Source organism: Stenella coeruleoalba, assembly GCF_951394435.1.
Source record: "Stenella coeruleoalba genome assembly, chromosome: 12".
Lineage (NCBI taxonomy): Eukaryota > Metazoa > Chordata > Mammalia > Artiodactyla > Delphinidae > Stenella > Stenella coeruleoalba.
In genome coordinates this window covers 70,464,719-70,479,279 of record NC_137158.1, presented here as the reverse complement: position 1 = coordinate 70,479,279, position 14,561 = coordinate 70,464,719, and the positions used below count along the sequence as shown (strand labels likewise).

Sequence of the window (14,561 nt, the reverse complement as noted above, 5' to 3'; positions counted from 1 at the left end):
AATTCTACTTACTATGAATTGGTTCTTGCTACAGTAAGAACTTAAAAAAACATGAAACTCATCTACTCCACCTTAACCAATACCAGGGAGAGGTGTCTATTTTACTCCTTTTAATCTTCAGGGAAACCTTTTTGGCCAGTAAATCTCACTCAATTCTCAAATTTCTTTGTCACTCTTTGAGCCTGTTTCTCAGGTTTATTTTCAACGGTAACTCTTTCATCAAGCTCTACTCATTTATTTTGATTTATTTTTTGAAAAAAAAATCTTGCATAGTTATAAAATTAATCGAATAAGCCTAATCATGGATTTGTTTACCTTCTTTTACTAATTTTCCCATAAATCCCCTCCATGCACGCATGTATAATTACTGGATAGGGGATAAGACCTTACATTTTGCAGAGATGAAAGAGAAAGCAGCAAAAGAAAATTCTAATCAGCTTCATATATAACTTCAACACATTTACCACTTTGCTGGTTTTTCTCCAATGTTCTCTTCCCACAAATAGGAGAATAAATGAAATCAAATTTTTTACTACCCACTCATGTAAATTGTTACACCAGAAGATTAAGTGGCCCTGTACTGGAAAGGGCTCAGTAGAAAAATGAACTATACTGACTCCAAGAAGGCATCCTAGGAGTGAAAAAAGAAGAAAACCTGCCCAATGTATCCAGTAGCTCATAAATCTTTTTCAAAAACGATCTTGTGACATCTGACTTAATCTTACACTCCTCCTTTTCTTTCTCTTGTTTTCCTCTCACTGACAATGCTGGTGAATTTATGTTAGCTAAAATGAAGCATCTTCAGAGTTACAGCCAAAAATCATAGCACAAAATTATTTGGCACACTTTTCTGTTCTTTTTTACTTTCACTGAGTCACCCATAATAGAATGATTGATGTCAGTGATTACTTTGACAGTGAAAGGCAAATTATCAAAATTGCTTAAAAGGAGTTTCAAAGATCTATCTATCTGTATGATTCATATGAAGGATGCAGATATCTGGGACATAAATGGTCCCAAATGGTTTATCCAAAGAGTGAAAGGCACATCACTATTTCAAACCTATCAAAGTATCCTATAAATAAAAGCACTGTGTGATAATTCTATGCTTCAGGCAACTACTCCAAAGGTTATTTAGATCTGATACCAAGATAAGTAAAATTTTGTCTTTATTAGAAGGTGTTCAGCATAGTTAAGCTATACATTGGATACTAAAAAAATAAGAATGTATTATCATACACTTCTGAAAAAAAAAGAAAAAAATCTACCCACAAAACAGAGGACCAAAAATATACCTTTCCTTATGGATTTTAAGTTTTTTTTTTTTTTTTTTTGGCTGTACGCGGGCCTCTCACTGCTGTGGCCTCTCCCGTTGCGGAGCACAGGCTCCGGATGCGCAGGCTCAGCGGCCATGGCTCACGGGCCCAGCCGCTCCGCGGCATGTGGGATCTTCCCAGACCAAGGCACGAACCCGCGTCCCCTGCATCGGCAGGCGGAGTCTCAACCACTGCGCCACCAGGGAAGCCCCGGATTTTAAGTATTTGAGTAGTGTCCTTTAAATTGAAATTGTTTCAATAAAATTTCTTCTAAAATGTACTGTGGAAAAAATGACTGGGCGGCATATATCCTAATTGTACAGAATCTGAAATCAAGCAAGGTTATCAAAAAGTTTGAATTTCTTGGTATGCTTTAAATGAGTATGTGGTATTTTTATCTACATACACAGCTGCTTTGTATTTCTTTCTGCTGCACACCCATAATGTTACCTATAGAGGGATAAAAATACCTACTATGCTTTGGTTGTGGTCTTTCTTCTACTTCTTAGCAGTTCAACAAACTAAAAAAAAAAAACTGCACATAAATGTAGCAAAGCCCCTGGTCTATAGGGTTTTATATGGAAAAAAAAATTGGACTAAATAGTCTATCCCTCTATTTTGACATCTTTGAGACATGGACTGTCATAATACACTGGACGATTACTATTCTCTGATTATCTCTCATATACACAATAAAATGAATTATGAGTTTTGAAGGTGAAATGTCAACACATTTTTATACTTCTTATTACAATTTTCTCTACTATATAATGTAGGAAACTCCATACTTCACACTTCGGAGCTTCTCTTCTGTAGTTATTTGAGAGGGCATATTTCTGTAACTAGAACTTCACTATTCTTTACGACTAGGCACTCTGCTATGATTAGCAATAAAAGTTAATTCCCCCCAAGATTCAAGCACAAGAAAATTGCCTTGGCAGGCATATTTATGCTGATATTTTTAAAAAGTGATTCAAAGATTTAAAATCATATTTATTTTGATCTTGATGTATAATTGTTTAGTAATTTAAAATTTGCTCTTGCATTTCTTCTGGCTCACTTTAAAATTTCTTTTCTTTTCATTTCAGGCTATAAATTGCTATTCTCTGCTTTATAATCCCAACGTAATTTTGTTACTTGAAGCTTTGTTTCATTTATGTTTGTAAACTCAAATTATACACTTTTAAGAAATTTTGTCTATTTCATGTTTAGGAACACAGGCAAAATTAAACCTGGAAGTTTTGCTGTATCATCAAAAGCAAACAGTCAAAATTCATGTTGTGAAGACTGATTCCAAGTTTATTTTACCTCTTTTAAAATGAAACATTTTACCAAAACACAAATTCTTTTTGGGTATCAGATTTCTCTTTTGTCACTAACATAAAAGTAGCAGATATAAGAGCATATACAAATACAAGTTTTACTAGTAAAATTAAACTTACGTCTCTAAGTTGTCACCTTCAAGAACTGTCTGGACAGGCAGGTAGCCAAGCCGAGGATGTTTGGCAAAGTATTTCTTTGATCTGAACTTATTCTTCAGCACCTTTGTGAAGTCCCGTACATCTTCCCCAGATGTTGTCTATGAGGTTGAAAAAATTACACTTTTCTCATTAAATGGAAGGAAGGAGACAACTATCTACAATCAAATTAGAGTAGATGTAAACTGATGCAATTACATGACCACAGTTTCAGTAGCTTTATGTATTTTTGGAATAGCGCACAAGGGCATAACACATGGCACTCAGGACTCATCATTAAATATATCCAGCAATTAATTTACAATTTTAAATTTTCTGTTGAGCATAAACCATAAGTAGATAATTTCCCCAATATGTTAAAAATCGGGCCTAAAAGTAAAATTAGTTTTGGCAATCTTACTGGTTGATTCCTTTCACTAAAAAAGCTGCAATATGTTACTAAACATTTGGTGATGATGAAGTATTCTGGATATTATATGGTTTTAACTAAGGTGAATAAATCAGGCTGAGCTATATATACAGCCTGTACAAGTCAACATACATTGTAATCTAGAAAAGAGAAATACACAAGAGAGAAAGTGCAGGGCCACACTGGTTCTCTGTATTGCAAGAAATAGTCAGATTCTTGTTCTTTTCCAACCATACAAATATATAATTATTCGACATGGACTAAATTACTAATGGCCATATAAAATGTGACTTTTTAAAGAAGCATTTCAAGATGACTAGTTACTAATCATTTAGGGTGAGGTGGGCTGAAATCTACCCCAACTCCCAAGCCCTCATCCACTCAATGAACTCTTCTCTGAGCCCCAGTTTTCTACTCTGTATCATCAATTCTAGTTTTTTTTGGAATATGTTAAACAGACATCAACTTTAGTCCTTCTGAAAGTGTATTTAAAATATGGATGTGTGCAGAACTGAACTGAAACCTTGGTCATCTGACTCCTAGCTGGCTATCCCTTCTACAGCTAGACAGACCTCACGCCAACCTCTTTACAAAGCGAAACCAGAGGACTTTTCTATGATAACAAACTGAGTACTAAATAGATTGACTTACCTGCCACCTGCTTCCCTCCAGGCCTTGCACCCTCCCCAGTCTGTCTTTTCCCTCATGACAAGCATGCCCAAGACTCATGCAAACTTGTTTCGCAAACAGAAGTTTAACAAAATGTAATTATTTTTTAAAACAACTGAATTGAGTCAACGCTTATGTGGTTTTGTTACTTTCTATTTGCTCCCATTCCACCTAAATATGTCTTCTTCTAGTAAACAGTTAAGGAAACTTTTGATTCTCTAAGCTTGCAGAGCAGAGAGAAAACATAAATCAGTCCAAGCTATTTATACATCAATCTTTGCTTTATTTAAAAGGATATGTATAGCAAGCAAAGCCCACATTATCAGTAGGCCTTGCTATCAGACCCACAATGTCAAATCTTTTCCTGAATAACAAAGAAAAAACTATATAATGCCTGCAGTTATATAGATACAGACCCTCCCAAATATAAAGTGTAGAAAATGAGCTATTAACGGGGGAAAAAAAAAATCCAAGGCACTCTGTAGAGGAAAAAGGGTTGCTATAAGAGGATGGTTTGGGGGTATTAAAATCTAACCAGGCAGAACAGGAGAAAGAAGCAGAACACAGTTGGGAGTAAAGAAGGCAATATTTAGAGACACAATGCCTGCTACAGAGAATAAAGCCAAAAGGATATATCACTACTATAAAGGACATTTGGGCTTTTAGCAATGGGTATCACAACCACAGATCATTAAGTTTATACATATGTTTATCCTGAATGTTTTGGTAAAGAGACAAAAAAAGGAAGAAGCTTTCCATGATAGAAATACAAAAAGAAGGCCCCATGCAATAATAAGCATTTATGACCCAATTTATTTCTATGTCTGTCCTTAACACACTGTTAATATACAAGGAGATAAAGAAGTAACGGCCTCCAGCTTTTACTTGGTCCATTTCCATCTGGCAATAAGAAGGTTTTTATTGCTCTGGCCAGTGATTTTCAAGCCATATCCAGGTCTTTAACTCAGGCAGCCCTGAGTGGGGTGGGTGGGAGAAAAGGCCAGGTGGGCAAGGCACCGGGCCACTTCCCCAGTCTGCCTCAGCCAGGACAGCGTACAATACAGTGGCCTTTAGTATATTCATGGCGTTGTGCAACCATCACCAGAATCTAATTCTAGAACATCATCATCACCTCAAAAAGAAAGAAAGCCTGTACCGATTAGCAATCATCCCCACCCCTCTCCCCACCCCCATCTCCTCCCCTCAGCCTCTGGCAACCACTAATCTACTTTCTGTTTCTGTGGATTTGTCCATTCTGGACATTTCTTATAAATGGAATCAAATAACACGTGGTCTTTTGTGACTGGCTTCTTTTACTTAGTATAATGTTCTTCTAGCTTATCTCTATTTTGGTTTCAATGTGAACTCTTGCTTGGGAAAAAAATGACACATCATTAAAAGTACAAGTCCAATTCTGCATCACACATTCTTTAGCTAAATACATTCAGGACATGGAAGAACAAAGCAAAACCAACCGACCAACAAAAAACAAACAAAAAACACCTACCTGCCTCCCAAAAAGTTATAGCAGGGGTTTCAGATAATGTTCAAATTTGATATTTAGAAAAAATGAGTGCATTCTCATATACAGTGCTAATGAGGAAAAAAAACTACCACCAGCAGTTGTAATCTAAGGGCACTAAATTCACTAATGCCATAAACTTTATGCAATATTAAAAGGAAAAGTGAAAAGTAATTCATCCCACAGGAATGTGATTCTTTAGCTGGGATAGAGCCAAGAAAGTGAATTATACCTATTTTCTCACCAAAAAAGGTTAAAATAGGGTATTCCCTGGCAGTCCAGCAGTGAGGACACTGCACCTCCAATGTTGGAGGTGCAGGTTCAATCCCTGGTCAGGGAACTAAGATCCTGCATGCCGCGTGGCGTGGCCAAAATAAAAGGCTTAAATATATTTGTACATATTTGATCTAATTTCCTATCTAATAACAGTACCTAATATTTCTCTGTTTGAAGAGCAACAGTTTGGTAAAAAGCTAAACAGAGGACCACCCACCTAGCATAATGAATATCATCAAACTCAACTCTGTCTCCATGCTAGTATGGAGACAGAGTTATTCTTGTTCTTTTTAAAGCAAACAACTATTGATATTATGATATGAAGATGAAATCGAAAGGATCATTCATTACTACAAAAATTATCCAGCATGTTAAGTTATCCATGCATTTCTCAAAAGACTAGGTTTTCACTTATTGCTGTAAGAAAAGAAATAAAAAGAACAAAAGACTTTGTAGATCTCATTAGATGTAACGAGGGTAATATATTAGCACAGAAGTCTCACCTTATAAATAGCTTTCCTTCAATCTTTTTTTTTTTACTATCAAGGGCAGTGAGAGTACCATCACTATTTTGACCCAAAAGGAAACTGACACTAAGGCTTTCAGGGATTCAGATTGACAAGGTCAGTAAGGCAAGAGCTGCTCTTGCAAACCTGGGTCTTTTCACCATACCAGAGCTATATACCTCTCCATGAAAAATGGAACAGTCTTAAGTTTTGTAAGAAAAAGAAGCCATAGCCATTGACTAAACTATTATTATAGTCTGAATTTTGCCTTTATTTTAAATAAAGTACTACTAAGATACCCTGTGGCTGAGTTTTACAAAATTTATATTGAAATGTCATTTTATAACTTTCAAATTGCATATATAAGAAATGTTCAGTGCAAGTACAATTAGAAAAAAAAATACACATGGAAGAGAAAGAGGAGAAAAATTAAAATTGCCAGCTCTTCTGTCACCCAGAGATAACCACTCTTCAAATGGTTGTAATTGGACTGTTTTATTTTTTAATCCTTTTTATTGCAAAATAAAACACAGATATATAAAACTATATACAACAGGCACCTGGTTTAATAAAATAAATTATATGGTGAATACCATCCAGTCAGGAAATTGAACTTTTTTTTTTGTGGTACGCGGGCCTCTCACTGCTGTGGCCTCTCCCGTTGCGGAGCACAGGCTCCGGACACGCAGGCTCAGCGGCCATGGCTCATGGGTCCAGCCACTCTGCGGCATGTGGGATCTTCCCGGACCGGGGCACGAACCCATGTCCCCTGCATCGGCAGGCAGACTCCCAACCACTGTACCACCAGGGAAGCCCAGGAAATTGAACTTTGTTGGACATTTGAGAAGCCTCATTCCAGTCATAACTGCTTCCCACCTCTCTAAAACCAGCATCCTCATTTTTACAATAACTTCCTTGTGTTTTAAAAATAGTTTCATCACTCCAATGTTTGTCTCTAGATAGTATAGTTTAGTCTAGCTCATTTTTAAAAATCTGATATATTTTAAGTCACTTTTAGTTTACCAGATTTCTTCTTCATACTTGCCATTTCATTACAATTTTTCTGTTGGAAACTCAGGCAATTCAACCTGTGAAGTTTTCAAGAGTAGAATTTTGCTGGTTGCATATTTTTGGTGCAGTTTAGCATGTTCCTTTGGATATCCTGCAAATTGGCAGCTGGATCCAGAGAATGCATGAGACTCAGTGAGACTCACGTTTGCTCTTCTGGCAAGATTATCAGTGGTGTTTGGTAGGATTATAGGAGACACATGATGTGTGGTCATCTCTCTTACATAATCCTAGTAGCTTTCATGCTAAATGCCTATATCCATCCAATGAGGGCTTTAAAATGGTGATATTCTAATTCTACCATTCATTTTTAGTTGAAAAAAATTTTTAAGGACATCCCCCTCATCCATTTAGTCACTCAATAGTAAAGTTGATTCAGGAAAGGCAGGATTACATGTTTGATTTTTCACTTTTATTGACCAATTTTCCCTGTAATGAATTGGTTTCCTACCATCTTCCAAAGAAGACCAATTTTAAATTATTTTAAAATATCATTATGAATTCATACATTAACATATTTGATGAGTTTTGATCTATTGCAATTACTGTTGACCCTTGAACAACACGGGTTTGAATGACGCGGGTCCACTCATACACAGATTGTTTTCACTAAATATGTACTATAGCACTACACAAACCGTGGATGTGGAGGGCCCACTGTAAAGGTTACGTGGATTTTCCACTCTCCAGGAGGTTGTTGTGTTCAAGGGTCAACTATATTATCATTATTGAAGCTCAAACTGTCCCATCTTTGGCCAGTAGGAGCCTCTTCCTTGTTGTCCCATCTAGTTTAAGTTCTACTGGTAACAATATAGTTAATGCTCTCCGTCAGTCAGTCCTCCAACATCTCCAACATCAGTCCGTTGGATGTTATGTCTCTAGTTACTTTGGTCTCTAACAAATTCCCCAAGAAGTGCTCATAGGACCAATATTACCTGAGCTCTTACATGTTGATGATGCATTTCCTGTGTCCTTTGCTAGTTACTAGAAAGTTGGTTTTTCTGGACATGAAATCCTTAGCTCATATATTTTTCCCTTGAGTTTCTTAAGTATGTTCCTCCATTTTCTTTTGGTATAAAGTATTGCAGTTGAAAAGTCTGATGGTTATTTAATTTTCTTTCCTTTTTAAGTCATTTTTTCCTTTTGTTTAAATGACCAAAGGATTTTTTTAAATTTTAAAGTCCATTAATTTTACCAGAATATGTCATAGTGCTGATCATTCTGAGTTAGTGTTCTCAGGCATAATATACTCTTTCAGTATACAGATTCACTTTTTCTTGTTCTTCTGGGTTTTTTTTTTTTTTGAGGGAGGAAAGATTTTCTTCAAAAAGATTTTTTTGGAAGTAGAATTGATTAGTTTTCCTTCTTTTTAAATTTTACTTTATTGTTTTATTTTTTATCTTTGGCCCCCCCATGAGGCATGCAGGATCTTAGTTCCCCAATCAGAGATCAAACCCACGCCCCCTGCAGTGGAAGCATGGAGTCTTAGCCACTGGACCGCCAGGGAAATCCCTTTAATTTTTATTTTTAGTATTTGTTCTACCTTATCTTGGGTTTCTTCTTCAGGGACTCATATTATCCATACTTCCAGTCCTTTTTTTTGGCCTGTCTTCAGTATTTGTCATTTTCTCTTGAATCCCTTATATTGCTTTCTTCACTTCTTTTTAAGTTTTAAGGTTTGCCTCTTATTCACCTTCTATTTCTTTTATGGTATTTATCTGCTCTGTTTATTAAGACTAAAATTAATTAGTCTTAATTTCTGAAATTATTTTTCTTTTATTTCTAACTCTTTCCTATGTTCTGTTACCCCAAAATATGCCAAAGGGGGCGTATTGATTAGTTTAAATTAATTGAGAAACAGCCAGGGCAAGAACAGTCTGACCCTACGCTTTGTCCCCCTGAAAGCAGGAAATAATCTCCCACGTAAAAGGTACCCTCCCTGCGCCACGACACAGAGAAACATCCTTATGGCTAGAAATAGGGAATTCAAGGCTGAGAAACCTGTGGGAACCACAGGCCCCAAACCTGTGGGATTCTTCTGTAATTGGTAGCCAAGCCTAAGTTTCTTTGTCTTGTCAGTTCTTCACAAAGTTATTGGGTTTTTTTGCCTAAAAGGTACAAAACTGCCTGCTTTAGTCACTTCTTTGAGTCTCTCATATGCACAAAATTAAACTTTGATTTTTCTCTTGTTAGTCTGTCTCACGTCAATTTAATTATTAGACCAGTCAGAAGAACCTAGACGGGTAGAGGTAAATTTTTTCCTCCCCAACAATATGTAGCAAATTTTGTGACTGGTGGTGGTTTGTTACCATCTAGATTTATTTGGGGGATATCCCATTACCTAGTTTTGTTGTAAATATTATCCAGAGGTTTGGTTTTGCTATCTAGATCTCTGTCTCTTTTTATGTAACTACTTTACAAATGGGAAGAAAATGGCAAAGGCAAAAGAGATTGAAAACTCTGAAGCCACTGCTACCACCATCTCCCCCAAATCCTTCTGGACTCATTTTTAACAAGCACATAAGAACTCTCACATCCAAATGAGGACTGTCCTTCAAATTGTCATTTTTGGAAATCTAATGAAGGTGACTCACTGTGAAAAACATTTAAAAACTGAACCTACACAGACAAGTGGGTATGTGAATACTTTAAAATATACTTTCCTCTGTTATGCTGCTATTAAGAAGCAGTGAGATAATAAAGAAAACTTATCTGGATAATGCTAAGTAGTTAGTTCTTGACTGGCTTCCCACCAACTTAGTACAAATCAATCATTTAAAAAGTGTTGCTGAATTATAAAATGTAGCCTGGCGTAAGTCTGTCCATGTAACTCTCTACCCAAATCCCAAAAAATCCTGTGTAAGCTGGTATGAGATGATTTTTCACTCTTGAGTTCTATTTTGCCAACCAAAGCTGGGGGTATTTTAAATTTTCCTCTGTTTTACTCCTTGATTGGGAACAAATACAGACTTCATATAGAGCAAAATTTAGAGTTAGAGGACTACAAATAAAAAAACAAAACCATATTCATTTTAAATCTCCTCAAAATTTCTTTGGTCAATTCATGACTTGGGATGGCACTATTACCTAATTCCTTAACAAATACTCCCAACATTAGAGTTTTAACTTAACTACAAATATGCATAAATTATAGACAGAGGAAAACAAGGAAGAACAAGGAGGAAAACCAAGATTACATAAGAAACAACACAGTCTTTGGCACATGAGCAGAATAATTATTATTTGTATCATGCACAAATACAAAAATCACTGTTGAACAATACCCTCATTAGCAGGAATTACGTCTTACATATAGAAGTCAATAGTCCCAAATGATAGATGCATACTACTAAAAGAACATTTCATTATCACAAGGCTTATCTTAAAGACGTTCCAATAGTTTTTTAAAAATTGCAAAACAACCTCTCAGTTTTGCTTTAAGTTTCCTAGATTTCAACAAGTTGAAATTCAGACACACTGAATTCTATAGGTAGGATGAAATTAGTAAGATAAGCTCAGAGTCTTACCAGTTCTAATGGAAAAATATGAAACTAAAAAATTAGCATTAACAGAATCATCAAAGGGTCAAGAATAAGTAGTGAGTCATCCAAAGTAAAATGGATTTTGCTCAAATGTCACCTTAAAAGCTAACAACAGGGTTTCCCTGGTGGCACAGTGGTTAAGAATCCACCTGCCAATGCCGGGGACACGGGTTCGAGCCCTGGTCTGGGAAGATCCCGCATGCCACAGAGCAACTAGGCCCGTGCACCACAACTACTGAGCCTGCACTCTAGAGCCCGTGAGCCACGACTACTGAGCCTGTGTGCCACAACTACTAAAGCCCGCGTGCCCAGAGCCCATGCTCCACAACAAGAGAAGCCACCGCAATGAGAAGCCTGCGCACCGCAATGAAGAGTAGCCCCCACTCGCCGCAACCAGAGGAAAAAGACCCCGTGCAGCATCGAAGACCCAATACAGCCAAAAATAATAAAATAAAATAAAAAGATTTTAAAAAAAGCTAACAACAATGTAAATGCACTCAACTTACTGGGAAAATAATGTAAGTGGGCAAGAACCGAAAACCCACCTTAGGATGCTGAGATCAGAGAAAGAGCAATGAGGTTGCGCTTTCAGCATACTGGCAAACATCTCAAGTCTCATCTGAAGAAGTAAGACTGCCAGAAACAAACTACACTAACTCAGTGGAGAGCTTTCCAAAGAATGAATCAGCATTTTCTATATTTGATGTTTATAGTCTTATTAATACATTGATGTTGGCAGGAGTGGAGAGGGGTGGACAAAACAACTATTTCTAGTATTTTCTTTTTGTTTTTGTTTGTTTCTTGCCAACCATATACAGTTGTAAAGAAGTTATTTCACTTTTAACTTTAAAAAGAAAACTTTTTCTATTTTTCCAGTACAAAAATGATTTTCTAAAAATACTGAAAGTATTAAATCTTGGGGTTTTTCTATTTTATTTCTTTTTTTATACAGCAGGTTCTTATTCGTTATCTACTTTATACATATTAGTGGATATATACCAATCCCAATCTCCCAATTCATCCTACCACCCCCCGCCCCGGCTTTCCCCCATTGGTGTCCATATGTTTGTTCTCTACAACTGTGTCTCTCTCTCTGCGTTACAAACCGGTTCATCTGTACCATTTTTCTAAATTCCACATACATGCTTTAATGTACGACATTTGTTTTTCTCTTTCTGGCTTACTTCACTCTGTGTGACAGTCTCTAGGTCCATCCACATCTCTGCAAATGACCTAATTTTGTTCCTTTTTATGGCTGAGTAATATTCCATTGGGTATATGTATGTATGTATGTGTGTGTGTGTGTGTGTGTATATATATATACACAACCCACATCTTCTTTATCCATTTGTCTCTCGATGGGCATTTAGGTTGCTTCCATGACCTGGCTATTGTAAATAGTGCTGCAATGAACATTGGGGTACATGTGTCTTTGAATTATGGTTTTCTCAGGGTATACACCCAATAGTGGGATTGCTGGGTCATGCGGTAATTCTATTTTTAGTTTTTTAAGGAACCTCCATACTGTTCTCCATAGTGGCTGTATCAATTTACATTCCCACCAACAGTGCAAGAGGGTTCCCTTTTCTCCACACCCTCTCCAGGATTTGTTGTTTGTAGATTTTCTGATGATGCCCATTCTAGCCTGTGTGAGGTGATACCTCATTGTAGTTTTGATTTCTCTAATGATTAGTGATGTTGAGCAGCTTTTCAGGTGCCTCTTGGCCATCTGTAAGTCTTCTTTGCAGAAATGTCTGTTTAGGTCTTCTGCCCATTTTTTGATTGGGTTGTTTGTTTTTAAAATATTAAGCTGCATGAGTTGTTTATATATTTTGGAGATTAATCCTTTGTCCATTGATTCCTTTGCAAATATTTTCTCCCATTCTCAGGGTTGTATTTTCATCTTGTTTATAGTTTCCTCTGTTGTGCAAAAGCTTTTAAGTTTCATTAGGTCTCATTTGTTTATTTTTGTTTTTATTTCCATTACTCTAGGAGGTGGCTCAGAAAAGATCTTGCTGTGACTTATGTCACAGAGTGTTCTTCCTATGTTTTCCTCTAAGAGTTTTATAGTGTCTGGCCTTACATTTAGGTCTTTAATACATTTTGAGTTTACTTTTGTGTATGGTGTAGGGAGTGTTCTAATTTCATTCTTTTACATGTAGCTGCCCAGTTTTCCCAGCACCACTTATTGAAGAGACTGTCTTTTCTCCAAATATCCTCTCCTCCTTTGTCATAGATTAGTTGACCATAGGTGTGTGGGTTTATCTCTGGGCTTTCTATCCTGTTCCATTGATCTATATTTCTGTGTTTGTGCCAGTACCATATTGTCTTGATTATTGTAGCTTTGTAGTATAGTCTGAAGTAAGGGAGTTTGACTCCTCCAGCTCCATTTTTTTCCCTCAAGATTGTTTTGGCTATTCGGGGTCTTTTGTGTCTCCATACAAATTTTAAGATTTTTTGTTCTAGTTCTGTAAAAAATGCCTTTGGTAATTTGATAGGGATTGCATTGAATCTGTAGATTGCTTTGGGTAGTATAGCCATTTTCACAATATTGATTGTTCCAATCCAAGAGCATGGTATATCCCCCCATCTGTTTGTGTCGTCTTTGATTTCTTTCAACCGTGTCTTATAGTTTTCTGGTCTTTTACCTCCTTAGGTAGGTTTATTCCTAGGTATTTTATTCTTTTTGTTGCCGTGGTGAATGGGATTGTTTCCTTAATTTCTCCTTCTGATCTATCGTTGTTAGTCTAGAGGAATGCAAGAGATTTCTGTGCATTAACTCTGTATCCTGCAACTTTACCAAATTCACTGATTAGCTCTAGTAGTTTTCTGGTGGCATCTTTAGGATTATCTATGTATAGTATCATGTCATCCACAAACAGTGAGTTTTACTTCTTCTTTTCCAATCTGTATTCCTTTTATCTCTTTTCCTTCTCTTATTGCTGTGGCTAGGACTTCCAAAACTATGTTGAATAATAGTGGTGAGAGTGGACACCCTTGTTGTGTTCCTGATCTTAGAGGAAATGCTTTCAGTTTTTCACCACTGAGAATGTTGTTTGCTGTGGTTTGTCATATATGGCCTTTATTATGTTGAGGTAGGTTCCCTCTATGCCCACTTTCTGGAGAGTTTTTATCATAAGTCAGTGTTGAATTTTGTCAAAAGACTTTTCTGCATCTATTGAGATGATCATATGGTTTTTATTCTTTAATTTGTTAATATGGTGTATCACATTGATTGACTTGTATATATTCAAGAATCCTTGCATCCCTGGGATAAATCCCACTTGATCATGGTGTATGATCCTTTCAATGTGTTTGCTAATATTTTCTTGAGGATTTTTGCATCTATATTCATTAGTGATATTGGTCTGTAATTTTCCTTTTTTGCAGTATCTTTGGTTCTGTATCAGGGTGATTGTAGCCTCGTAGAATGAGTTTGGGAGTGTTCCTTCCTCTGCAATTTTTGGGAAGAGTTTGAGAAGGATGGGTGTTAGCTCTTCTCTAAATGTTTGATAGAATTCAACTGTGAAGCCATCTGGTCCTGGACTCTTGTTTGTTGGAAGATATTTAATCAGTTTCAATTTCATTACTTGTGATTGGTCTGTTCATATTTTCTATTTCTTCCTGGTTCAGTCTTGGAAGGTTATACCTTTCTAAGAATTTGTCCATTTCTTCCAGGTTGTCCATTTTTTTGGCACAGAGTTGCTTGTAGTAGTCTCTTATGATGCTTTGTATTTCTGCGGTATCCATTGTAACTTCTCCTTTTTCATTTTTA

General features: G+C 36.5%; 1 protein-coding gene across 14 annotated transcripts in view; it reads right to left on the bottom strand.

Annotated features, from left to right (window-relative positions):
- UTRN (utrophin) overlaps positions 1–14,561 on the bottom strand; it is a gene marked incomplete at its 5' end in the record, with an annotated part of 496,387 nt that overhangs the window by 30,600 nt on the left and 451,226 nt on the right. For all 14 annotated transcript variants that reach the window (XM_079938689.1, XM_079938693.1, XM_079938692.1 and 11 more), the window contains one exon: positions 2,759–2,895. In XM_079938689.1, the coding sequence (XP_079794815.1) occupies positions 2,759–2,895 (137 nt within the window). The remainder of the gene's footprint in view (positions 1–2,758; positions 2,896–14,561) is intronic.